The following is a 26,533-nucleotide window of genomic DNA, read 5'->3' as shown; positions in this document are numbered from 1 at the left end:
CACAGAGCTGGGTGAATACGTTGAAGTCTGTAGTTGCGCACAGTTGCTATTCATTTACACGTTTAAAAAAACAACATGGAGGCATTTTGCGGCAGTTTACTGTGTCTTATCTGAACAAGCCTTTGGTCACCAAGGATCAAAACCCAACATAAGCCTCTTCACATCACCTAGTAGATGCTTTGTGTTCCTTGCCAAACCTGACTCAACTGACACTAAGAGGAAAGGATTTCAAGGACTTCTATTGTACACTGAATGCAAAGGCGTCAACCTAAAGGTATGTATGTCTGTTTGTACTCTATATTCTTGCCATGATGAATTTAAGTACACATGTAGCAGTGGAATTTAGTTTGAAGAGTTATTACCTTCATTTAAAAATAAAAAGGATAGTCTTTGAGCCTCTTTGGCATCATGTATGAACCAATCACCAGGATGTACGAATGTGCTCTCTCACCTTGAGTTCTCTGCTGAGTTTATTGAGCTTCTTGAAGAGTTGACCGGCAGTCATCTCCATCTCCGTGGTAACCAGGGATGCAAATGTGCCGACCTTCCACGTGTTCCATAGCTCCTCCCACTCCTTGGTCAGCTGCCATACGTTCTCAATGAAGTCCAAGTCCTATCAAATAAGAATTATCAAGGAATATTTCTTATCATCGGTGTCATTGGCTAGCGGATAAGTTAATAGACTATAGATACATTTAATCACTAGAGGGTGAGTCAAATTACCAAGCTAATTTGACTATCCATCCTCCGAATCTTGATCCTCAAAAGAGTATTCAATGCCAGTAGTCCAGACAGACTTGACTTGAGGCCTTTTGCGTAAAAGTCACATATAAACTCAGCTTTTAACAAAATCAAGTGCAACTATATTTTCAACAAATCAGGATGGCCTACTTCAGATTTGCATTTAATTTCTGAAGTTCCATATCTTTTGCTCTCATCCCTGGTCTCAAAAGTTTAGCTTAGATTCAACTAAAATTTAAACCGAACTTTAATTTCAACCAGTCAGGAGTGCCTATTCAGGACTTCTGGCAAGTTCTGGGCCCCGTTTTACAAAGAGCTGCGATTGAACCAAATCAATCGCAAGGCCTCCAATCAATAGCAAGTTTGCAGTCTCCTACATGTATCTCTTATATCTCTTATGTTCATAGTTGAGATTGATATCAATCGCAAATAAGTTGCATAAGACCCTTGACTTGCATATGTTAAACAAATACAACCATCATACCTTATCTAGCTGTTGGATCTCTTTAGAAGGAGGCTGGTCAATCTTGAAGATGTTCAGCCCTCGCCTGATGGTCGCTTCCTGGGCCTTCAGGTCAGTGACCTTTTCCCTGGTCGCAGCAATGGACACCAGCGCATCGTCACACGACATCTGACTGCTGAACGGACCTGATATATTAGAAGCAGAATATAAATCAAGGTTCAAAGTCAATTCAGAAATTAGATGAAAGGATTGCCACATTGACGGTATTTATAGGGCAAAATTGATCACATATTTTTTTTCAAATTGGTAACTATAATATTGTCATTTTTATCACTAAAATGATTGAATGATATATAATGTCTCTGAAAACAATTTACACGGTCAAGAGTGTTGTGGATTTTTTTTTTTTAAACGACCAGTTTTTATCGATTTTCTTTTTTAAATATCTCAATGTGTTGCTAATTTAGGGGTTTTAAAACCCATTTTCCTTATTGAAATTCCTAGCATCAAATAAAAACAAAAATGGATGCAGTGTGTGTAGACATCTTTTACCTTTCTACTTGTGGTCATCTGGTATATTTTTAGGGCTCTCAATAAAAAGTTATTGAGCCAAACCACAAAATGTAGAATAATTGTTGCGAAAGGGTTAATTAAAAACGTAATGACTGAACCGCTCTACCAAGACACATTAAATGCAAAGTTTAATAGTTCAAGACTTCACCACTTGTTTAAAAGTCTTCTAGGTTTCAGGCTGGTTTCAGGCTGGGATTTGAACCCTAATCCTCTCTATTAAAAAAAAAGTGACTACTTCACCAAGACACATTTGACCTGTCTACTTGCAAAGTTCAATAGTTCTGGGGGGTGTTTCACAAATCTTGTCATCAGTGACATATGACAATTGTTCTTATAAGCTACTGAAATCCTTGCTTCTGATTGGTTCTCAGCAGATTAATTGCCACTGATGTTTGTCATTTGTCATTGAAAAAAGGCTTTGTGAAAAGGGTCCCTGGGCTTTACCACTTGTTTGGAAGTCCTCCAGGGTCTGATGGGAGGTTTTCTTGAACTCTTCTGCAGAGTGGATCAGACCCGTCTTGAACTTCTCCTTGTGTTTCTTGAGCATTACGTCGCTGTCGATCAGGCACTCCTGGAAGGACACCCACTCATTTCCAAGGTCGTCCAAGGTAGCTCGGACCTGCGGAAGATACCAAAGTAGGATGTTGAGACCAACTTAAGGTGTCTCCTCATGCACTATGGAATCATGGTATCTAGTTTGACCTGTTTTTTTAACACTAAATATGATTGCAACTTCCATTATCATGACACCAACTCAATTGTCAACTCCATTTTAAAGGGCAACCCAACCTCTGTATTGAGTTAATTAGTATAAAGAAATGAATAAGAGAAACAGAATGGCGGAAGTTTAAAATAAATCCAATCGATAATAAGAAAGTGTTTGGAATATGAGATAACTATATCTAAGCAAATCTCAAATTGGCAATTTGGTCAGTGGATTGTGACATATGCATGGACTTCCCTCCTGTTTGTCAAGTACAAAAATACCATTAATTTCTGTTTTCTCCTAAGTGCTTTCTTCCATTCATTTACACCTAGATGGAGAGAAGCAAACCTGGATTATTAATTGGATTCTAAATGGGTACCCAGTAGGATGTGAAAGTTAATGTAGTTGGATTAGCAAGTGGCGCTTGTAAAATGGCGACTGGCTAGAATGCTCCCCAGGGAGTGGAAAATGTGCATACAATGTGTTGCGGGTAAACCTGAATCTGCGATGACCGGATATATGTGCTGCGCCTAGAACCAAAATATTAGGCACATAGTGAGCTATTATTATTATTATTGCTGTCTTGCCGAGGGGAGTTGGTGCCGGACTGGGATTCGAACCCCAACCTTTAGATTGAAAGTCAAGTGACTGAACCACCACACCATATCAGTTTGAATTTTCACATCATTACAGCCAAAGCCACCTACGTTATCTGGGATAGGGACGTCGTATTTCTCTAGGATTGAGAACTGCTCGTAGAGGGGAGGGAAGCGAGCTTCGATGCCGGACTGGTCTTTCTGAAGCTCTTCCAACAGTTCTAAGCTGTCGCCTAACTCATCTAGTGTCTGTGGAGGCTTGCTCAGTCTGTAAATGTAAATAGTAAATGTAAATGTAAATATAAATAGTGAATGTAAATAGTAAATGTAAATGGTAAGTGTAAGTGAAAAAAGTAAATGTAAATAGTAAATGTAAATAGTAAATGTAAATAGTAAATGTAAATCTAAATGTAAATGTAAATAGTAAATGTAAATGTAAATGTTTTTCATAACACTACAGTCTATCGGGGAAAACGAGTATGGTTAAACCGATCACTCAAAGATTTTTACTTTTTTGAGGCACTTCTTGATCATATTGAAGCGCAATTTTTTAAGAGCTTCAATATTACACCATATCACAGACACTGATAACACCTAGGGCCGTGCATCTCAGATTTAACATTGTTAAATGATGCCTTGAACATGCATTTTCGTTTAAAAAAGTTTCATCTCCAGTTTCTGCTGGCAATGGGGTAATAACTAAGACAATTCAAATTTAAAAAATAAATGTCAAAACATTCCTTTTATGATTTCTTACTTTTCTTGGTTCTCCTTGAGGAACTTGTGAAGGTCAGAGAGCTTCTGGCTAGCCATCTCAGCAAGGAGAGTGGTGAACTTATTTTGCCACTCATTACAGTGGCTCAGTAGTGCAAACTTGAGTGGAGAGCAGTCAAGCATGACAAACTGAATGTTGAGAACAGTCTCTTCCTTCTGGACATTGTTAGCCACCTCTGTGTATCTGTTAGGTTAAGGAATATTAAAATGTTTAGTTTGACACTGCATTTCTCACTGCATTATTCTAAGTACAGTACATGTAGCATCCTTCTGAAATTGCCTTTTCTTATTAAATGAACAAATTTAGGCACAAAATATATAGAAATTCATAATTGTATTTCTAGCATGGTACACTAAAAATACAGCAATCAATCAAGCTATTTGACTATCTCACCTTCCAATATCCGCATCAAAGGATGAGACAGGGGGCTCACACTTCTGATACCTTCTGATGAATGCATCCTTGTTGACCTCCCAGATCTCACGGTAGCTGTGTACATAATGGAAAATGAAAGAAGAATCATTATTCCATCTACAAAACCAAGACTAACTTTCAAAAAATGTCATGCTCCACCATAGGATAAAGAGTATTTGCCATGATAAACCAAAAATGGATTGGTAACACATGCACTGCTTTAAACTCATTTAATGGCAAATTTGAAAGTTCCAATTTCTAGCATGTCATTCATTTGCAGATCATCATACGTAATAGTCTCCAACAATGGGAGTATGGCAAAATTATCTTTATATAAAAACTGAATTCTTTTCTTACCTATCCCATGTACCCAGGTATGTCATGAGATGTTGAGCGTTGGCTTGCATACCGGTATTGATACTCTTCTGAATCTTCTTGGTTTCTTCATCATTCTCTATCACGACATAGATAGGCTGATGAGAGAAAAGGACAGGAAATAATTGAAATTCGATTCATATTCATCGTTATCTATTACAACAAAGATAGGCTGAGGAGAGAAGGACAAGAATCATTTCAAACACGATTAGTATCTCTTTCACTTTCTGTTTATATATCCCAAATAAATGAAACTGACTATATAGTGTACACAATGGTTACTACAGATTCTCTGACACACGTGCATGTACAGTATAGCCTTTCTTCTTTAAGTGTGTTTCCCATATTTGGACCAACAAAAGAGATTATCTTGGAAACTTACAGAGCTTCTTTGTATGTGATAACTTCATCAAGATGATTTACAAGTGTAAATATCCATGTTATTGTTATATTCATTTAAAATCAAAACTCAAAATGACAAATGATAGTTCTTGAAAACCTCGCAAAAATGTTCACTCATGCAACTTTGGCTGGAATGTGTAACATATATGGCAAAAAATATAGGAATCAAACAAAGCAGGCACATCTAAAATTCAATGTTTCCTCTTTTTTATGTAGCCATCTTTTCAGAAGACACAACTTCCTCCAAGTATCTCTCACTGTATTACTTAAAATCACAACTATTTCTGCAAACATCACAAGCCCAGCCACTAAAGCTTCATGGCCATCACAGTACATTAGACCTGTTTATGTAAATCTATCTTATTTCATGGTGGCTGTCCAGACAAACCCACTAGGGTTTTTATACAGCAACCAAATTCCAATTTTTTTTACTGTCAATATTTTACTATTATGTTAACTTCAACCAAAGTATAATAATTATGTATATGTAGTACTTCCATTATATCTACTGCATGTTGATGTTACTGTTTTTATTATGGAATTATGGAATTGAATTGAATTGACCTACCTCTTTCTGCGATCTTTTCCTGGTCAGGAGATCCGGCAATCGTTGGATGACGGACACGGCAGCCGTCAGCTTGCTGCTTGTGTTCATGACGATGAGTGCAAGGTTCTTCAGGGTGGGGGAGAACTCAACCTGGATAAAAGAAAATCGGATGAGATATTTGCATATGACATAGAGATGTGCGATGTTTGCCCAGAATACGGAAATTCGAGGGGGATAATGTTATATGTTTTGGGCGCTTCGACGTTTTGCTTCTGCTGACTGTTCCACTCAATATTCAACTTATTTTCTCAATTAGCCATGTTTATTAAAGTATGATTCGAATTAGTGACTTTGTGGCCAATTCAAGGATTTGAAAGCAAATTCATCTGTCAAACTTTCTCTGCTCTTTCTTTCTATTTAGGCACCCAGTTTATCTTTTAGACTCTAAAGCGATATAGAGCCACACCCCAACAATTGTGCAATTGCCCTGCACGTGTCAATAGCATTAAATAGGATGTATGCCAATGTATAGGGTAAGTGAAAGTGACATAAGCCAGGGTAATCATATGATTGCAGGGCCCTTAGGGAGGAATGACAATACGGCAGTATCAGTCATCAGTTTTAATACTAATGAGGCTACCCTGGGTAAACAAGACATATCATCATCATCATATCATAAAAATATTCCATGATTTCTCACCTTTGTCTTATCAAGGACCACTTTGACCCTGAAGAGGGGGTTCGGGGTACTCTTGCCGTCCCCGTTGATGGCCCTAGAGAGCTCCTGGAGGGACCACTTGACATTGAGACGGAACGCTTCTTCCACCATCCTGTCCATCTTCTCTGTGTAACGATGCCAGTAACCTTGAACCTAAAGCAGACAAAAATGAAGATAGATTCCCCATTCAGAAGTGGAATACTATACATTTCTGCGATGATAGTCCGCTTTGTGCAAAAACTCTGCAGCTTAATGTGATATTCACTGTCTGACATCACCAATATGTATACTAATTTGTTTAGGATGTAAGTTGTCTAGAATAAGAAACATTGTACCTTGCAGCTACGCTCCACAGGAAATTATGATGAATGGGATTTTTGTTTTAATGTAGGTGGTCATCCCACAATAGGAATACTTTATCAACATTCCTTTAGCTATACGTACTGCCCAGCAGTCAGTAGTGAAATTGAAGCCTGCAGTTTCGACCAATCAGAGGCCTAGAACCTTCATATGCTGTATAGAATATATTTATATAGCACTTGAGTATATCAAGCTCTCTATAAATCGAGGGGGAGTGTTTCACAAAGATCCTAAGTTGAACTTATACTCTAAGTTGGAATTAAATATGGAGAGCCATTTGTAGCCTTAAAATAAAATATATTTAAAAGCAAAAATTTAAGTATTTTAGACTTTTCAAAAATTATGCATCAAGAACTTGAAATCTCCCATGATAATAGAACATATGAATGATTTGAATCCACATTTTGCGCCTTTTAAAATAACTTTTACAAAATATTTCAAAGAGGCTAACGGCTTTTCATAATTTTTAAGTCCACCTTAGAGATAAGTTCAACTTAGGATCGTTGTGAAACACCCCCTAGATGAACTTCTGCAGGATTCCTACCTCTTGACCGTCCGCCCTGAACACCTCATAGGTCTGTCTCATAGTGTTGACGATCTCCTCGTGGATCATCTGCAGTCGTTTGGTCGCGTTGGTCCGATGAAGCTTCTGCTCCTCCTCAAACTCCATGTCCTCATAGATGCGCTTCCCGTCGATCTTGACGAGCAACGTCTCGCTGATCCGCTTGCAGCTGCGCGAGATGGTCAGGTTGGCGATCTTGTAGTCGTCCACAATCGCTTGAACCTGATAGAAAAGTGGATAAAACATTGATGGATATATGGATTAAGAGGATTAAGCCATCACTAAACAGGGACTCTGGGTTCCTATTGTCACCTATCTTTGGTCCAGTGATCACAGGACACCAAGATGCAGCTAAGAAAACGTGTGACATAGACTGATCACTTAGCTTGAGAAAGTCTACAGGAGTGGACAATAGCTTGCACAACAAATTCAAGGTTGGTAGAAGCTTAAATAACTAGATTTGATCATTATCCTCAACCAATGAAAGTTTTGTGTATCATTGATGGAGTCATCGGACAGCAGTGTTAAGAAACAATGTCGTACCAGACATGAGTTGTCTTTACACTGAAGAATACTCTACGATGATTACAGTGCTACAAGAATAATTTAATCAAAGTTATAAAGGGCTAGTATTCTAAACTGCTTGATTTTTAAACTGTTGTAATCTACCACCTACTCACTATCAGTTCTTGGGGCTAATACAAATGTATTTGATTGACTGTAGAAATTCACCTGATAGATACCTATTAAATGCTTCTCTTTAAAATCAGTTTTAGAATTACCATGTGAACAAAAGAATCGCAAAAGCCATAGGGTCAGTCAATGCCTGAACCTAATCTACACATATCTGACTGAGCATATCTTTAAGTACCATCCGATTTCTTTCATCTTTAACGATGCGCTTTATCGTTGCTTTAATCAAAACTATCATGCATCTTTATTAGACGAAAAATAAACATTTGGATGTAAATACTGTTATCATTCACGTACCTTGCCGGCATGCAATCTACACTCTGCTACAAAGAAGTCTGAGATACCCTTGGAGGCCCAGGTGAGCTTGGTCAGGCCTGGATGGATCTTCTTGTCAAGGTGCCGAATCCGTTCCTTGAAGAGCCCCCTCTCCTCCAAGGACAAGGCGGCTATTATTCTGAAATAGCAGAGGGAAGGAGACATAAGATAAGCATGAGGTCAAGGAGGACATATCTGTGGATGTTACGTTACAGTACGATTTACAATAATCTTGTAAAGATAGTACTATTTGGCTTTTTGATATGGTCAAACAAGTCTTTGAATACTTCAGTAAGTCTTAGAATGTCAGTAAATGCAAACTCTAATGAACAAACTCAATAAAAATTAACAAAGCTTGAAAGGGAGAAGAAAAAAAAAAATATTATTAGAAAACTATAAACAACTTTCTTGTCTTTCAAAATATCCTAGGTGTTCATGAGCAATTACACTGGAAGTACCCTTCCCAGTCAAACATATGATTTGCTTGCTGAAAGATGTAGCGCACCACTATTATTGGGATTTGGAGAGCTATATGAGACAGGAAGAGTTCACAAGGTGATTGAACTTGCCATCCTGAAATAAAGTGTTGATCTTACCTCTGGGCTGAATTTACTTCAAAACACTTTTTTTAAATATAAATATAGTGACAAATAGATTTAAAAGACGGGAACGTGTCTTCAGCATTTAAGATTTTAAATGTGGACCTTTTGCAAATTAGATTATTAATTTTTCCATGACCTATAGCTAATATTAACGACATCAATGAGGTTGCTAACCTGTTGTAATCTCTGACGACCAGTAGGACGTTCTCTCTGAGGTTCCTTAAATCTTCTCTCTTCTGGTAAACCTCTGTGACGTAGTGAGGAATCTCAAACATCAACTTCTCCCAATACTGGATCTCGTTGAACATCTTCAACAGATTCCTGTACAAGGCAAAAAGAATGGATTTAAAAAACATCATCAACTACAACGACAATTGACAAATACAGATCTGAATTTCTGTATAAAAAAATCTACACTAGTGGCTATAGTTCAAATCAAAGAGATACAGATTAGAGAACTGAAGTGATCAGATCTTTAAAATAATTTAGTACTTTAGGATACTCATGGTCTGCGATTTAGAGTCAGTTTGAAATTCTGTTTAAGGATTTAAAAGTCAAACTTTGAAAAATACATTCAAACCTGTCTATAATGGCCACTATTCATGTTTCCCTTGGGCGGTCGCTATAGACAGGTTTGACTGTAAAAGTATTATCAATAGAAAGGTAAAATAATAGTGGACACTGGAATTCTGTAAAGCTAATCAATCTGTGTCAGTTTTGTATAACTGCAACATAACATATAGTGGCTACTATTAAACTGAAGAAAGAATTCCTAAACCTCATGAATAAAGTGCAGGAGGCAAGTTGATTTTCCCTGCACTAAGTTTTCTAAGCTCCTTTTACACTTTGCTTCTCTAAATCTTTCAACCATACAGTGCCACTACTTTTTAAAAATTAAGAATACAAAATTAGATAGCTTCAAACCGGGCCATGTCTTGTAAAGAGTTGCGATTGATCAAAATCAATCGCAAGTTTGCAGTCCCCTATCTCTTATGTACATAGCTGCCATTAATGGCAACTGTTTATAAGACGGGACCAGCGTTTAATCATAGTACTTCTTTCAAACTACTTGTCTCCAAGCAAGTTGATCCTTTCTGAATTTTTTGAAGAAGACAAAAATACAACATGCAACCTAGAAATGCTGGTATATTTTAAACCTACAACACCAGTGGCAGATTTGATCAATGAGGGTAATTATAGACTAACCTGTCAAAGTTGACATCCAGCATGCCCATCTTCTCATTGCTACGGCACAGGAGAGGGCTGTCCAGGAGCTTGATGGATTCCTTGTCCACGGTGGCGGCCCACTCGTTGAAGGTCTTCCGGATGAATTCATCCAGGGCGGTGCTGAGCTGGCTGTACTGGGTCCGGGTCTCGGCGCCGCTCCCGATGTTAGGCAAGAAGTAGGCTTTATTGAGCACCTATGGAGATGGTAAAAATTTGAAGGGATTAAAGGAAATACTCGTACAAATTCACCGTAAAATCTGAAGTACTGGGTGCAGCATCGTCTTTCTTCATTTCAACAAATCTTTAAAATATATCATAAAATTCTAAATCTAAATGTTACAAGGGAATATTTACAAAGAAGGAAAAAAGAACTTCACTTCATTATCAAAACTAAATGATGGTCTCCAGTCGTAAATGATCATATCTGATCGATGCATGTCTGTAAAAAAAAAACATAACATACACATACACACACATCCACCGACCAGACCCATCCGTACACTAGCTTTAAAGACCTGGCCAAAAGAGCCTGGCCTACATACTGCGGCTTGAGCAAGCCCAGGTCAAAAACCTTCCTCATACTGTATGTGACAATCAAACAGAAATTCCTTCATTTCAAGATCAAATCTACACCTTACCTCCATACATCTATCTATCCTCCTCTTCAAGGACCTGGCCCAGTGAGCCTGGCCCGCATAGTGGGGCTTGAGGAAGCCCAGGTCCGGAATCTTCTTGGTGAATTCTTTCTTGACGGCGTTGAGTTCATTGTTGAAGAGATGATACACCTCCACAGTCTTCTTGTCAATGGTTCTACGGATAGCCTAAATATGAGAGATACAGCATGAAAAGTGTATTATTCACTGTTAAAATATACTTTAATAACTTTTAATATATATTTAAATAAACTGAACTCGAAATCCACCCCCTTTTCCCCCTCCCATCCCCCCTCCCCCCAAAAAGGCAATAAATTTCAATCAAGGCAGGATGAATGGATGAATTGCAAGTTCTAATCTTTACAGATGAATACAGTGGAAAATGAAGCCATTAATAAGTGACGTATTGGTTTCAAATATTTGTCATAACACTTTGCTAGCAAATATTCAACTCAATTTTCTATAATTGTAATTAATACAGGATTTATACAGGAAATATAAGGGATAATGTATTCAGGTCTTAGCCACTGAAAACTACAATTTCCAGAAAGCCATGAAAAGTTCTAACCAAGTCCTACACAAACTTGAAATTTTACTCCAACCTACATCATCCCCTTCCATATCCTATCAATTATCTAAATGACTGAAAATATTTTTGAGGTCATAATGGATGCTACATCAATATTATCAATATTATTATTTATTCGGCATCCTGAGGATACAATCAAATGAAGACATGAGATTCAGCATCCCAAAGTTGCCTGGAGGGAAAAAAGGAATGTAAAATTTGTATGACCCTTTTGTCTTTCCCATTAACTCGTAAAAACACACTAGGGGATACCTTGAACATTAATTATAAAAACAAAATATAACCGCTTCCCCTTCGCAATGATATGAATTTTGCATCAATTCAAAACTTGTTAGATTCTTTGGGTGACTTCTTTAACCCACGAACAAGGAGATGCATATATCTCACCTCTCTGGACGAGAGATGCTGGAAGGCATCCAGGAGTTCCACTCCCTGTTCCACCGTCTTGGCCGTCTCGAAGGCCGTCGTGATGACATTCTGCATCATGACCTCCAAATCTTTGATTCCTGCTCGAAATCTGTCAGATACAAGAAGAAAAAAAAGATGGTTAGGGTCACTTGTTTGGTTGTTTGTTTATTTATTTAAATACTGTGATAAAAAACATGCTTTCAGCTTAGCATAGCTGTTTTTCAGCATGTCCGTACATAGTACATTAAAATACATATGAATTAACCTGAACTGGATAACTGGGTTATTTTCTTGAATGGATCTTTTCTCCATATGACACTTTCGCAGTGTATATCATATATGTTTATGTTTGTAATTCCTTTTTGTGTATTAGACTACTCTTCACTTTGTTTTATATACAGTATGTCATCTTAAAGTTGTTTTTCCTATGAATTTATGTTCAATTTGGTGTCTATATATGATCTGTTTTATGTTTGCAACACAGACTTGCTGAAAAGCAGTCTTTTAAGGTTGATATAAGTTTCACTATTGTGATGTATACCGGCGAATTTTAAGTGTTCATATTATTATTATTACTATCAATAAACTTTGTATGAATTAAAATGAAGAAAATTTCATTCTCTTACTTGTTGTAGTCATCATGCCACGAGGTTGCTTTCACATCCAAGATTGTCTTCTTCACGTTCCTCAGGATCAGCAGATTCTTGGCGAACGCTGCCTCGATCTCAAGCAGTCCTCGCGTGACCTCTGGCCCCCTTTGACCTGCAAAGGTCGGCATGGGTATCTTGTCCCCGTCGTTCATCCTGGCAAAGTGGATCTGGCACTCGCACACCTGTGAAAATTAGGTAAATGTTATGATACATCATTGAGTATGTCTGTTTTATGGATTAATGTGCTTTTCACTGATGGCTTGATAGTAGAGTCCTTCACTTCTACCAAGAAATCAACATTTGACTGCAGAATAATAGTTGCCATATATGAGAGAATCATCCAAATGTAATATGACAATTAATGGCTTAAAAAATTTTAATAAGGAAGAAAGTTCCAGTGCAGTTTTTGTTGTTGTTGTTGTTGTCACAAAAACTCAATATTAGAGAGCAAAACAGATTTACAATAACTATGGGTACACAAGTAGAGATTACAAGGAATGGATTATTTATGGTTACACAAATTTTCTTTAGGGCATAATTCACACACATACCTTTACCGGCCACCTACATCATGATTGACTTATCTTTCAAAACACTGACATTTTTCAAAAATTACACAACTTTACACAGGTTTACTGCACGTTCTTTTAAAGCGTCGTTAAGCATACTGCACTTCACATCTATGTGTCTCATAACAAACAGATAGGTGAGTTCACACAGGACCACTGTTGAGATCAAACACTGTTTTTACCCCCACTCTCCATTCATTTCATACACACACAAAATAATCCATCATGATTTACAAGGGCATATGTGAACAAGTCTTCAATGTTTCATCTGAAGGGCTCCAGGGGGGTGTTTCATAAAGCTGTTCGTAAAATTACGCATGAATTTACAAATGACTTAAATATGAAAAGCCAAATGGGATGCTCAATCACTTTTATTAACTGCATCAACTAATGTTGAACTGTGCAGATGAAGATTAACATTCTTGTTATAACAAACATTTTTAATGCAAAGTATATTTTTGCCATAATTTAATTGAGGTTATTGGAAATATAGTCACACTTTGTTAGAACATCAGGAAAAACTTTGGGCATCCTATCTGGCATTTCATATTTAAGTCATTTGTAAAGTCATGCGTAACTTTACGGACAGCTTTATGAAACACCCCCAGGCCACATTAATGCACTGAATATACGTTTTATTTTACCTCCAGAAGGTCCTTGCACCTCTGAACGAAGGCATCCACCTGAGCAAAGATACTGCTCTGATCCAGAACCCAACTATCTGATGAGAACCGATGATGCATCTGCCGAATCTGCAAGAAGAATATGAAGAACACATTTACTGGGTGCTTCAGTGTCTCAGGGGCCCGTTTCACAAAACTTGTCATCAGCGACAAATGACAGTCTTTACTGAAATCCTTGCTTCTGATTGGTTGTCAGCAGATTTTTCACTGATTTTTGTTATTTTTCATTGAAAAAAGGCTTTGTAAAACAGGTCCCAGGCCTACTAATCCCAGAGGGAATGTTTTTTCCTCCTCTCAAACTAAATGATATTAACCAAGCAATTCTGTTGCTTGCCCCCTCCCCCCTCTCATTACCTCTTCTCCTTTTTTTTGTTGCTGCATGTGCCAAACTGCTTCTTTCAATTGAGAAATTTCAGTGTGCAAGAAGTCAGCGAGTAAAACTGTACCTTATTTAAAGAAATGGAGACCAACGAAAATCTGTTTCCTTGAATTGCTTATATCAGACAGTATTCAAGGTTGCTTTTCACTACTGGATACCCATTACTAAACATGTGGGTCAAGTGAGACATATGCCTAATCTCTTCTGAGAGTATGAACACTTGGTTTGGACCCAGGACCCACACGTTTGAAATCCAAGGGCACAAACCACTGAACCACACTCACCCATGCGTACTGTTCTTTCCACTGCTTACAGCACTCGATACTCTCATGAACTTAGGATCCTCATAATTGGAACCCAAGGGCACTTACCACTGAACCACACTAACCCATGCGTACTGTTCTTTCCACTGCTTACAGCACTTGATAGTTTCATGAACCCAGGACCCTCATAAATGGAATCCAAGGGCACAAACCACTGAACCACACTCACCCATGCGTACTGTTCTTTCCACTGCTTACAGCACTCAATACTCTCATGGACCCAGGACCCTCATAATAGGAATCCAAGGGCACAAACCATTAACCACACTCACCCATGCGTACTGCTCTTTCCACTGCTTACAGCACTCAATACTCTCATGGAGGCTGTTCATGGATGATTTGACGCAGCCATCGAAGAGACGATCTAAGGAGATGTCTTTACAGCAACGCTTGATGATCTCGTTACTTATCTGTAAAAAGCAACATGGATAAGAAATGGTCAGTACGATTCATTGTTGTTGTTGTTTTTTTTTTAAAGAAACCTCAGGGGTGTTTCACAAAGATCGACTTTAAGTTGGACTTAACTATGGCAGGCCGTTTATGCCACTATTTGCTTTCACCATTTACTGGCATTGGTCTCAAGGGACGTACATATCATAGTCACATATCTACAGAATTTACACTTTTTAATAGTTCATTATTAAAGAAAAATATTATCTACAGATCATAATGGTGAGAGCAAACAGGGGCATTAGCGGCCTGCCATAGTTAAGTCCAACTTAGAGTCGATCATTGTTTTTGTGAAACACTCCCCATATCATTAATTCATTGTTAAAACAAATCTTGTGGTAATTAAGAACCAGAGGGACGTCAATACAGGATCCACCTGGTTGCCGAAGGCCCATGGATTTGGTATATCATCTACTTCAGTATCATCTCTGATTCTGGTGTATATCTTTAGGCCCTAGTTTTTTATCCTGTAATGGAAGCAATCTCACACCAGCAAGTCTACTCATATCTATTTGAAACGATGCAAAATACTTTTCATTATCTATTACTTCTGTTAAATAAATATATGGGAAATATACCAGGAAAATATGGGCCCTGTTTCATAAAGCTTGTTATCAATAACATGTTGCAATATGTGTTATATGCTACTGAAATTGAAGCATTTGATTGACTGAGAGCAATTTTTTTATAGAAATGTGACAGTTATTATTGATAGCAAGATTTATGAAACAGGACCCTGCTTACATGTAACTCTCTTACTCAATGTGAAAATGCACAACCTCAGTGAATAAATGAACCCAGAAATGAATCTAGAAAACAGATTTTGTTGTGTTGGAAGGTTTCTGTGAATAAAAAAGCAGTCTGAACTCTGTTCCTTCTAATGAATAAATCAACAAGAATGCACAAAGTCTTAAATAGGCATTGTTTAACAATGTTTCCAGCTTTACAAATCTGAGATGCATGGCCCTACATGTTATCAGTGTCTGTGATATGGTGTAATATTGAAGCCCTAAAGAAATTGCGCTACAAAATGATCATGAAGTGCCTCAAAAAGTAAGAATCTTTGAGTAACCGGTTTTACCATACTCTTTTTCCCCAAAAGATTGTAGTGTTATACACAACGGTTTTTGAAATTTTGAATTCCAATCATAAATATCTTGGTAATTAAACATGCGTTTGGCTTGTAAAAGTGATGGGATTCATTTCTGACCTAAAGGTTTATAATTATGATTGCAGCGGGAGCTAATTAGATCCAGGATTTTCTTTAGAATCAGAGGCAAAGATACTCAATCCCTTTAAAGAGCATTTGGGTTAAGATCTCACCTTCCTGAATAGACCCGTCAGCCTCTCCCTGCTCTTGTAGTGGTCTGAGTTAACCCATATCATCCTGACCCTGTTGATGATGCCGGGCAGCATGTTGGGGATGTCTGCTGGCTTGGCCTTGTTGAGTTCCTCGCACTTCTCCGACAGGGTGGAGAGGAACTTGAGGTTGCTCTGTGCTTGAGCAGATCCATCCTGCAAACATGGAGAATAGCAATCAAAAAACAATACTTTATACATTTTTAATGGCATTGAACACTAATGCTTCTTAGGGCTGCACAAGTTCATTCAGAGATTCCGGTTGCATTTCTTCAATCTGCTCTATTCGTATAAGAGTAGGGGGAAACCCCGGTGTAGTGGTCCACCTGCACACCCCAGTATACCAGATGGACCTTGTGGAAGATTAACCCTGTGCTAAACAAGTTATCAAATAAAGTCTACTACTACTACAATCGGCTTGAAGACATATACATGTAGATGCATAGATGTTTAAAAAAACCTTAGCCCTATAACCTTTTGCTTGATTCAACATCTTCATAACACTGGAGAATTGACATTTCATGACTGCATAATACATTACTCAAAATGTGACTATTTTCTAATTAAATTATCAGAACTCATCACAAACATGAAATTCTTTTCAACCCATTCACTACTCAATTCTCCCATTACCATAGGCTTAACACAAAAATTGCCCAGTTCCTGTAGACAGTGGGTTAATAGACGTTCATTTCTGATAGATTAGAGCTTCTCCTCCATACCTGAATCAGTTTGGAGAGTTTCTTGAAGGGGCTGACGTAGGATGATTTGGCCTGTTCAAGGATGGCCTGCACCCTTAGGACCCCGTCCTTTTGTAGCTGTTCACTGATCCCCGACAGGTCCTGGCACCGGCTTCTCCAGAACTGGATCTCTTCCAGGGGACCGGCGTTCTCAGAGGTCTCGATGGCATCCTGTGAGGCCAGGACCTCCTTGATCTGTCTGGTCCAGTGCACCATGGCAGCTGTCATGAATATTCATAATATTAATCAGTATGGCAGCTATTATGAATATTCATGTTATTGATCAATATGGCAGCTGTCATGAATATTCATTCATCAATCAGTATAGCAGCTATCATCAATATTTGCATCAGAAATCAGTATGGCAGCTGTCATGATTATTCGATGTAGATGACTTTCATCATGCTTAATACAAGTTTCTTCAATTCTAGAAAATAAAGAAACCAAATATATTGCTCCCAAAGAAAGGAAGATATTGGTGTGCCTGCAAAATGTGTTGAATTTGTTTCAATGGAACACGAGAAGAAGGGCAAGTCCAAGAAGTTTGTTCCATAATTTTATTTTTCATTTTTTAGTATGCCTGATCAATGTTTTAGATTTATACCCCTGCTAGAGGCTGGATTAGACCAAATATGAAATGAAATGACACATTTGAAGTCTGTATACTTTTGTTAAAAACTATTCAATACTTGGTAATGTATATGACATCAATGACCGAATACCTCAGACTTTCCTAGAAATTCTCAAATACTGGGTAAAGAATTTCAATACTCACTTTCTAGTCTTTGTACAAGTTCCTTGTCCTTGGCGGCCTTCTCCGGTGGAATGTTCATGCCTTCTTTGGGGATGTAGAGGACAGTGTGTCCCTGGATCTTATAATGTGTGTCTGTCAGACTGGCCATGAACCTGTGAAGCTGTGCGGAGAAATCATTCTTAATGCCTGGTTGAGGTGGGAGAGGGGAGAGTTCTAGTTAAGGAAAATAACATGTTACCCCTTGCAGTGCCAGAAAGTTTTCAAGCATATATTTCAACAATAAAAAGGAAAAAAAGAAAACATTTCATGACATAAGTTTTTCACTCAGAGTCAATTTTCACTTTTCATCTTGGTACCAAAATGTTTATGAGATCTTACTTCACCAGTAAACTCTGGTCAAGTTGTTTTATTTTTTTTAAATAATAATTTTTAGCTCTTGTTCCAGTTCACATCATATTTTTGGCTTCTCACAGAAGCAACATTCAAATAACATGCGACTACATCTCGTTAACTTGAATTTCTTTGAATCCTGTTAAAGATTTGTAACTTTTTTCAGTTTACTCATTGCCAACAGTGAACCGGGTGGCTCCCATTTAAGGCTATGGGAAAGAGAGAATACAACCTACTTGCTACCATTGGCATTTTAGGTAAATTAATAAATAGATGGGAGTACGTACTGTAATCAAAAGCATGGGAATTAACTAAAAAATTGGGGCTTGATCGCCCATGCTGCGGGCAATGCCACCGTGGTAGTTTTTTTGATATTATAGAAATAGAATGTGGGTCATACTATACAAAATGTACAGTGCAGTATACTGAATATGCCTTCTTTTTTAAATCTTGGGAAATGACCCAGTTTAACATGGCGAATGTGAACGAGGTTTTAACATCATATGAAAGGATACTGTCAGGCCAGGTGGTGTTATCGAAGAAGAGCGGTGCGAAGATACTGTGCATGATCCTCAGGAGGCTCTCCACGTGGCCGCTCCTGACCGTGCCGTACTGCACCGCCTTCTCCACGTTCGCTCCGGTCATCTTGACCCCGGGTCGCCGGATGAAGTAGTTGAGCTCCTCCACCCCCTGCGGGGGGATGTTGTTGCTGACGACAAGGCCCATCTGGGGGTCGACAAACACGGTGAGGAGCCGGTCGTTGGAGGCTGGGTCGAAGAAGGCGTCGATGGTCTCGTGGTGGGCGTCGGCCCACATGTCTGGCTCGCTGGCTGCAAGGATAACCCTCTGTTTCACAAAGTCAACCTGGAATTCACCAATTTGCAAAACAATGATGTTATTATGGAGTCTTTGTTAATATCGAGTCTTTGGTGAACAAAGTTAAACATAAAACAACTTTAAACATCCTAAATTAGTTGATTTAACAGCTATTACTCCATTTTTCAATGCAATGTGAACAAAAATTCTAAGCTTGTTTCTAGGTCATCACTCACTATATATTTTCCTGTACAACCTGTTTCTTTGACCTTGTTAAGAGTTAATACAGTCAAACCTGTCTATAGCGACTGCCCTAGGGAAACACAAAGAGTGGTCTTTGTAGGCAGGTTCCTTTAGTACATGTTTTAATAAGAAACCATTTTCAAGGGAAACAAGAAATGTGCTTGTTGTAGACAGGTAGTCAATAAAGCAGGTTCGAATGTATTATGCAAATACATTAAGTATATTGCTATATTTTTCTTTGATGATTAAAACAAAAGTAAAATGAAAATGAATGACACTAACAAAGATGGATGAGATTGATAACTCATTGTAAACTGCATAAATAAAAACACAATTTACACTGTAAGCATAACATTTACCCCCCCCCCCCCCCAAACCCATCAACTATTGATATAAATAACAAGGCCTTGGAGAGCCAAAGAAAGTCTCAATTCTCAATTCTTACACATTATGATGTTTCCTACATAGATCTCATAAAATCAGCAAGGGAGATCATGAAACCCAAACAGTACTTTAGTATAATAAGTAATTAGTTGACACTGCAGTACATTCTCTATAAAAGCTGGAAGACCTCTGAAACATCTAATCAACACTTACATAATCAATATGAACTGGGGTAGGTGCTTCATCGTGCCCTATTGAAGGAGAGCTACCATTTGCAAAGGCCATGTCTCCTCCATTCATCAGATCACCACTGGTAGTATGGTGGGAACCTGAGGCTGGTGTGGCCGTCATTCTTCCTGCTCCTGTTTCAGTAAAGGGGAAAAAGATTTTAAAAAGATAATGAAACAGCTGTTATAAAGATCGCTCAAGGGAGTGAAAACAGGGAGCCTTTATAAAAGCTAGGAGGGTGTTTCACAAAGCCTTTTTCCAATGACAAATGACAAATATCAGTGACAAATCTGCTGATTACCAATCAGAAGCAAGGATTTCACTAGCTTATAACAAAACTGTTATTTGTCACTGATGACAAGTTTTCTGGAACACCCTCCTGGAAGGAGGGGAGTTGGGTCTGCCTGTCGAACCAAAGGTTGTGGGTTCAAATCTATCCCAGTTGGAGGACTGAAGCCTGCATTGTGTGTTTTAAAAGGCGTCCTTCCCCTATGTCAAAGAATGCAGGCTATGTTAAGTGGAAAACACTCTGTCCCTAGGATTTTAAATGGAGGCCGCATGTAGAGGAGAGTCACCACCTTTGCATGTTGAAAATCCACTGCACTATTCTTATCAGAGTAGGGGAAAACCCAGGTGTAATGGTCCACCTGCACACTCCCAATCAGTTATAATGGGAGGAGAGACCCAAGGGTTTCACAGTGATTCTGTTCACTTTTCGCCTTCCAGGCACAGGTGATGCTAAATAATAATAATATTAATACAATAAGTTTTGATGATGGAAGACTGACAGAAAATATTTCCAAAATGTCCATCACAGAATTGTACTCAGGAAATGTACAATAAACAATTATACATTCAAGATTGTTTCTTCCTTTTCATACTTTCCTCCGGTTTGTAAGTGTGTGTGATGACTGAGAAGCATAAGAAATAGTTTCCTTACAGATATTTTGAGGATCTACATAGTTTTCATATATATGTACAGTATCTCTGGAATTATTTCAAATGCCTAACCGATATACAGTCAAATCTGTCTACAGCGACCGCCCAAGGGAAACACAAAAAGTGGTCTTTGTAGACAGGTTCCTATCGTACATGTGTCAATAAGAAACCATTTTCAAGGGAAACAAGAAATGTGGTCTTTGTAGACAGGTGGTCACTAAAGCAGGTTTGACTGTACATGTATACATACCTGAGGTCAATGCACTTCTGGGTTCGGACCCCTCGGGTAGTTTGATGGCTGGTGGAGACTCTGACTTGCGCCCGTTTGGTAGACCGTTCTGCACGGGGGTCTGCGGGGTCTCCTCCTCCACCCCGTTGGTCAGGGGCTCTTCATTGGTGGCAGGGGCTGCTTCAGCTGAATCTGCCATCTTCTCTTGATACTACAATATCACAGGTGGCGATTCCTTTAAAAAAAGAGAGAGAAGGGGGAAGCAAAAAATCGCACATTAAAAAAAAAGACAACTCACTGTTATGTACTAAATGCGTGTGCATGAAGTTAGCGACCAATTAATTAGAGATTACAGTCGATAACTTCACGCACGCTTGCGCGTCGGCACCTTTTCGTCTGTACAGTATGTTATTGTATTGTAATTTGTGCAGCGATTTGCCATGAAACCTGTGTGTGAGAAAGTGTTTATTATATGAAAATGACAAGAAAATTGACACGAAACAGGTAGATCTAATAAACAATATTTTCTTCATTTTGGGTAGGCTATGTTTTAGTACGATATCTCCATGCCGGAGTTACAGGTCAAATTTTGGATAGGTTTCTGAACAAGCGCCGAACATTGTTCTCATTCAATTTCAAATTCAAATTGTCATGCGATTTTTGGCACACTTTGACTTAGACTAGACCTACTCTTCAGAATATCATATTAAACATTAGTCTTAGAGTTAGAGCAATATTAAAGGAAATCTTTGTCAGTTTCAAGTCAAATATTACTAGGCCTATTATTAGGTGCGGAGACTTCGAGGGTTCCGTCTACTCTAAGACATTCATAGAATTCGCTGTCATCTCGTCGCACAATTCCGCAAGACCAAGGCTCAAGCCCAGACCGCGGCCGAGCCAAGGGCAAGAGTAGACGTAGTCGACCGACACAGATGCAGACCGAGGTGCCGAAGGCGAAGCTAGACACAATTTTCAAGATTTTGCAGCTAATCTACTATCTCCTGTTTAATAACATTTCGACATTAATTAATTGTAACATTTATACATCAGCTTAATGAGATATTTACCTATTTTCACTTTGCTGCATTCTCAAAACTTATAATAAAAGCATTTCTACTTGCACTCTCGTTTTCGTAACTGATTATTGGCGATGCAGCTTCGCTTGTGATCACCCTGACGACAACATATTTTATTAAAAAATTGGCAACACTGTAAAGACTTACTTTCTTAAATTGATATAAATATTTATTTATACATTAATTTTTATATTTTCAAAACAAATTAAACTATTTAGGAGCTAATAATATTTTATAATTGTAAATATTAGGTCAAAATATTGTAAAAGTGTTATTTTGTATATTTTTGTTGTCGGAGTTTATAGCGATTCGTAATTTGAATGGTGTATATCCCCTATTCCATTATTATATTGCGATCGCAAAAGCTACGGGGGCCCTGGAAAGAGACTGGTGACTTAAGTGATTGTTCTAATAGGTTTCTGCATGTTTTGAAAATCATGTACACTACTCAACTGCATTTTCTTCCTATTCCCACTCCCGAGAAAAACAAACTTTATTTAGAGGTTTAAATGGGTAATAATAATAATAATAATAATAATAATAGTGGGTTCTCTACTTCCTCTCTGATTTTCTTCTTCTCATTATTATATATTTTATTTCAATTCATCATCATCATTATTGTACAATATCATCATTATTTTGTTAAACACATTACTCGTATTGTAATTAATATTATTATTATCATATTTATTAGGGGCCTATTATCATTATTATTATTATTAGGGCCTATTATTATTATTATATAACAAGGATACTTGAAATCCCTGGGGTGCGTATACTGCATATAATGAGGGAGGGGTAGGGGCTGGGAGGGTAGCCCCCTCCCCTCCAATAAAATTCAAAAATGATTTGAATTATGCTTATTTCTCCCTTTTGCCCATTATACCACCCGGTGGTGATGATTTTTTTTTCTTTCTGACACCAACCCTCTCACAAATTTTCTGCTCGTTATACTACTGCTTGAAATAGTGAGGGGCATTGTGCCCCCCCCCCCCCTCCGGAGCACCGACAAATTCAAATTAAAATTCACACTTTATTGATTTCAATCCAAACTGGCGAGGGCAGAGGCCCAGGGGGGGGGGGGCTAATTCGTAAGATAATATTAGCGGTGAATCAGCTTATTCGGACACAGTCCATATTTCCTTGTGCATTCCATTTCCCCTTATACTCCTATTTCTCTCACTTTTTTTGTTTACATATTTCTCTGCTATCTTTATGAATTCTCTTTCTATACCTTTTCCATAATTGTGTATCATCATTTTCTATGGATATCATCATTTTCTTTCCTCTTTACTTTTACATAATTTGTTCATTTTTTTTCTTCTGCGCTTTTTCTTTTTTTTCTCTTCACGTTGGCCCGTTTCTTGATCGGAGGCCGATTTCTTTCTTCCCACTTTCTGTTCTCGGTACATTGTCTTCTGAGCCGCTGTATCAAAAGCCGTCCATTCTTTCTCTATAATTTTTTAATTTTTTCTTTCCTCTGATCTCTTTTCACCCTTCTGCTTATTTAAACAATTTCCTTATCTTCAACTTATCCTCTTTCTTGTTTCTTCATTTTCATTTTCTCTTCTTTGTTTTGGTTAAATATCATATTGAATTAAATTGGAGATTTTTCTACAAGATTACTGGTGCAACGGATGCCAGTATTAGCTTATATTTTCACATAGACAATCATGTGTAGATAAGATCATAATTTTTAACCCTTTAACCTTCATCTTTTTCTGCAATATATCTTAGCTAATAATTATTCAATATACTTAAGCCTAATAATTAGTCACTTCCAGTTGTATATTCGCATGATACAGTATATTTGCAATATTATCAATTCTTTATATTTGTAAAGCGCTTAGAGACATTTGTATTAAGCGCTATATACAAATTAAATATTATTATCATTATTATTATTAGTATGTATCATTGAATTGAATTTATTAAATTGAATTTATTTTCTTCTGCAAAACTCACAAATCAAATTACATTTGAATATCAGGCGCGTATGCAGGGGGTGTTTTGGGGGATAAACCCCCCTTCAATTAAATTTTGTTTTTGCTCAAGGGAGGGCGGGGGGTGCTGAGTAAAAATATATATATATATATATTGATATATTTTAAATTAATGCTCCGTAACCCCCCCCCCCCCTTGAGCGAAATATCTGTCAGCGCGATTTTCAATTTTTCAAACACCCTCCTTCGCCACTGACATATAATATACAAAATATAATAATTTGTTTGAACGTATACACAATATAATAATAATAATAGAAATGTTGACAAAATGTAACTGATGACACACTATCGAGAAATATTCATTAATAAATTTGCAGAAGAAGAAAAGAAGAAGGGCTGGATATATTTATATCCAGCCCACTGTTTTGACTTATAACAATTTGTGTCCAGTTTATTATCTTCAATGACTGTTGATGACATTATGTTTTATATTTATGACTGGATATACCAGGTGATGTTATTGTTTACTCTGAAAACTATTTCGACTCGGCCATTGAAATTTTAATCACTACATTTCTATTCAATTAAATTACTTCACTGTTCGTGGACCTCGAAATATACCCTATCGGTCTACTGATCTGTTGCCCCCCCCCCCCCCAAGCCGGACTTTGTAATATTCGGGCAATTAACCCACACCTAAATTTCGGGCAACGAGATGCCCTACCTAGCAAGGTGCCCGAATATCCACACATTTATTTTCGAGCTGCGAGATCAGTGGCGTAATGAGCGAAACATTAATTTTGAGGGGCTGTGACTCGGGTATCAATCCCTTAAAACTTTGGGGGGAGGGGGGGGGGGGGGGGGGTGGGGGGGAGAAAAGAAGTTTATCACCGTATTTTCCCCGAAATGAGACAATTTTTCATTTTATGTTATTCACATTTTTGATTATCATCGAAGCGCCCTTTAATTACTTATACACTCGATTTTTCCCGATTTTTTTGTTTTGTTTTGTTTTTTGGTTGTTGTTTGAAATATTGCAACTAAATTTAAGGCCTCTTTTGATCTCCTGACAGGTAAATAATACTCTAAGCCTTCTTTGCTCTATTTCTATTTGGATAAGCAGCGTAAAATAATCACTAATGAGTTTAACCACTGAACATTTCAAGGGACAACTATATACTCAAAGAATATGCATATTTAAGGTTTACGGCTATATAGGGGTTATATAGTATATTTCGTGAGGTCACGGCGCAGCAACTTAGAAGGGAGACTTTCCCTTGTTATACTTTAGTAGTGAAACTTTGCATTACATAATATTTCAGAGCCTAAAGGGGCCTAAAGGCTGGTATAAAACTATAGGGGAATTAGAATTAGATCATTCCCTACCACTGTAAGACAATCGTGATTAAACAAACATTTATTGCATTCGAGAGATTAGGAGGGGAGTTAATTATTACATGTACAAAGTACATACATATTTCAGAGCCTAAATTAAGGCTGGTATAAAACTATAGGGGAACGGGAATTAGAGTTATTCCCTATACCATTGTAAGAAAATCGTAATTAAACAAATATTTATTGCATTCGAGAGATTAGGAGGGGAGTTAATTACTACATGTACAAACATGCAGCCATATATACTAGATGGTCTCCTGTAACTGTGTAGTAACGCATTTTTCTAAGGCTTTAGAAAGGGCATGGACTTCATACATTTTCAATGAACCGGGGTGGGTGCTTCATCGTGCCCCAATAAAGGAGAGCTACCATTTGCAAAGGCCCGACAAAACTTACATTTGACGGTAGGCCTACGTAAGGGATTGTTACAAAAGAAAGTGGCTGGGGTAAAACGGCATGAAATTTTAAAGGAAGCTCTTTTCCCCTTCTTAAATGCTTCTTCTATTCATACTTCCTTCTTTATATCTTTCTTCTTTCCTTAATTCTTCCGTTTTCCTTTTCTCCCTTTAATTTTTTTGTTTGGGGCAACTTCGGAAGTTTTAAGGGGACAGAAGCCCCCAACCACCTAGGCCTCCAGTAGGCATAGTGGCATACGCCACTGTGAGCAAGATGCGCTAGACTTTAGTGTCATATAAGGGCAGGTTAAAGTGCCCGAATATGAATTTTTCAAAATATGAAGAAATTTATTTTATTTTGATTTGCGCGTTCGCTTGTGAGAGTCAGAGAGTGTGTAGTCCTAGCTGAAAAGGACTATTGGTAATCTTTCTTAAGCTTATTACTTTCTTGAGCTTCTTTCTTGTGTTTTCGTTTATCAAATTACTTTCGTTTAGCGCTTTTTCTTTTTCATAATTTATAAATGATGATTTTGCGGGATTTTGCGATTTATACTCGTTTCTCATTGTGCGCTGAAAAATTTACTTGGTTTTATCCAAACCCTTGAGCAAAAAGGGAAAAAGGTAGATTTGTGGTGACCATCATTTTTGTTGTTGCCAGGGGTGCCCCCCTTTTTTTTACCAGGGGGGGGGGGGTGGGGCGCCAGTCGCCCGTCGTCCCTAGCTCCCCCACCCGTGGATCCTCGCCTGTTCCAATGCATGCATGCATGAACCTCGCCTCTTTTGGGTGACTGTACTGTTGGCGCGCTGCTTTGTGATTAATCCATGTATATTGCCTCTTGGCGGCTCTTGACGGTTGTAAGCGGCTT

General features: G+C 38.0%; 1 protein-coding gene across 1 annotated transcript in view; it reads right to left on the bottom strand.

Annotated features, from left to right (window-relative positions):
• The window catches only part of LOC593353 (dynein heavy chain 2, axonemal), an 80,392-nt gene extending 58,366 nt beyond the window's left edge, over positions 1 to 22,026 (bottom strand). The window contains exons 1-25 of the mRNA XM_030981848.1: positions 21,923 to 22,026; positions 20,877 to 21,090; positions 19,673 to 19,821; positions 18,532 to 18,880; positions 17,648 to 17,812; positions 16,855 to 17,093; positions 16,097 to 16,288; positions 14,596 to 14,733; positions 13,583 to 13,690; positions 12,346 to 12,551; positions 11,699 to 11,828; positions 10,708 to 10,890; positions 10,049 to 10,263; positions 9,017 to 9,163; positions 8,223 to 8,379; positions 7,215 to 7,454; positions 6,293 to 6,463; positions 5,614 to 5,742; positions 4,626 to 4,741; positions 4,248 to 4,343; positions 3,837 to 4,037; positions 3,191 to 3,347; positions 2,222 to 2,396; positions 1,226 to 1,389; positions 452 to 613 (exon numbers count right to left, since the gene is read on the bottom strand). Coding sequence (XP_030837708.1) covers positions 452 to 613; positions 1,226 to 1,389; positions 2,222 to 2,396; positions 3,191 to 3,347; positions 3,837 to 4,037; positions 4,248 to 4,343; positions 4,626 to 4,741; positions 5,614 to 5,742; positions 6,293 to 6,463; positions 7,215 to 7,454; positions 8,223 to 8,379; positions 9,017 to 9,163; positions 10,049 to 10,263; positions 10,708 to 10,890; positions 11,699 to 11,828; positions 12,346 to 12,551; positions 13,583 to 13,690; positions 14,596 to 14,733; positions 16,097 to 16,288; positions 16,855 to 17,093; positions 17,648 to 17,812; positions 18,532 to 18,880; positions 19,673 to 19,821; positions 20,877 to 21,054 — 4,167 coding nt within the window. The 5' untranslated portion in view covers positions 21,055 to 21,090; positions 21,923 to 22,026. The remainder of the gene's footprint in view (positions 1 to 451; positions 614 to 1,225; positions 1,390 to 2,221; positions 2,397 to 3,190; positions 3,348 to 3,836; positions 4,038 to 4,247; positions 4,344 to 4,625; positions 4,742 to 5,613; positions 5,743 to 6,292; positions 6,464 to 7,214; positions 7,455 to 8,222; positions 8,380 to 9,016; positions 9,164 to 10,048; positions 10,264 to 10,707; positions 10,891 to 11,698; positions 11,829 to 12,345; positions 12,552 to 13,582; positions 13,691 to 14,595; positions 14,734 to 16,096; positions 16,289 to 16,854; positions 17,094 to 17,647; positions 17,813 to 18,531; positions 18,881 to 19,672; positions 19,822 to 20,876; positions 21,091 to 21,922) is intronic.
• Positions 22,027 to 26,533: the final 4,507 nt, after the last annotated feature.

Source organism: Strongylocentrotus purpuratus, unplaced genomic scaffold (genome assembly GCF_000002235.5).
Source record: "Strongylocentrotus purpuratus isolate Spur 01 unplaced genomic scaffold, Spur_5.0 spur5_scaffold_12, whole genome shotgun sequence".
Taxonomy (NCBI): domain Eukaryota; kingdom Metazoa; phylum Echinodermata; class Echinoidea; order Camarodonta; family Strongylocentrotidae; genus Strongylocentrotus; species Strongylocentrotus purpuratus.
The sequence above is the reverse complement of the archived record's forward strand: the minus strand, read 5'-3'. Positions and strand labels throughout refer to the sequence as shown.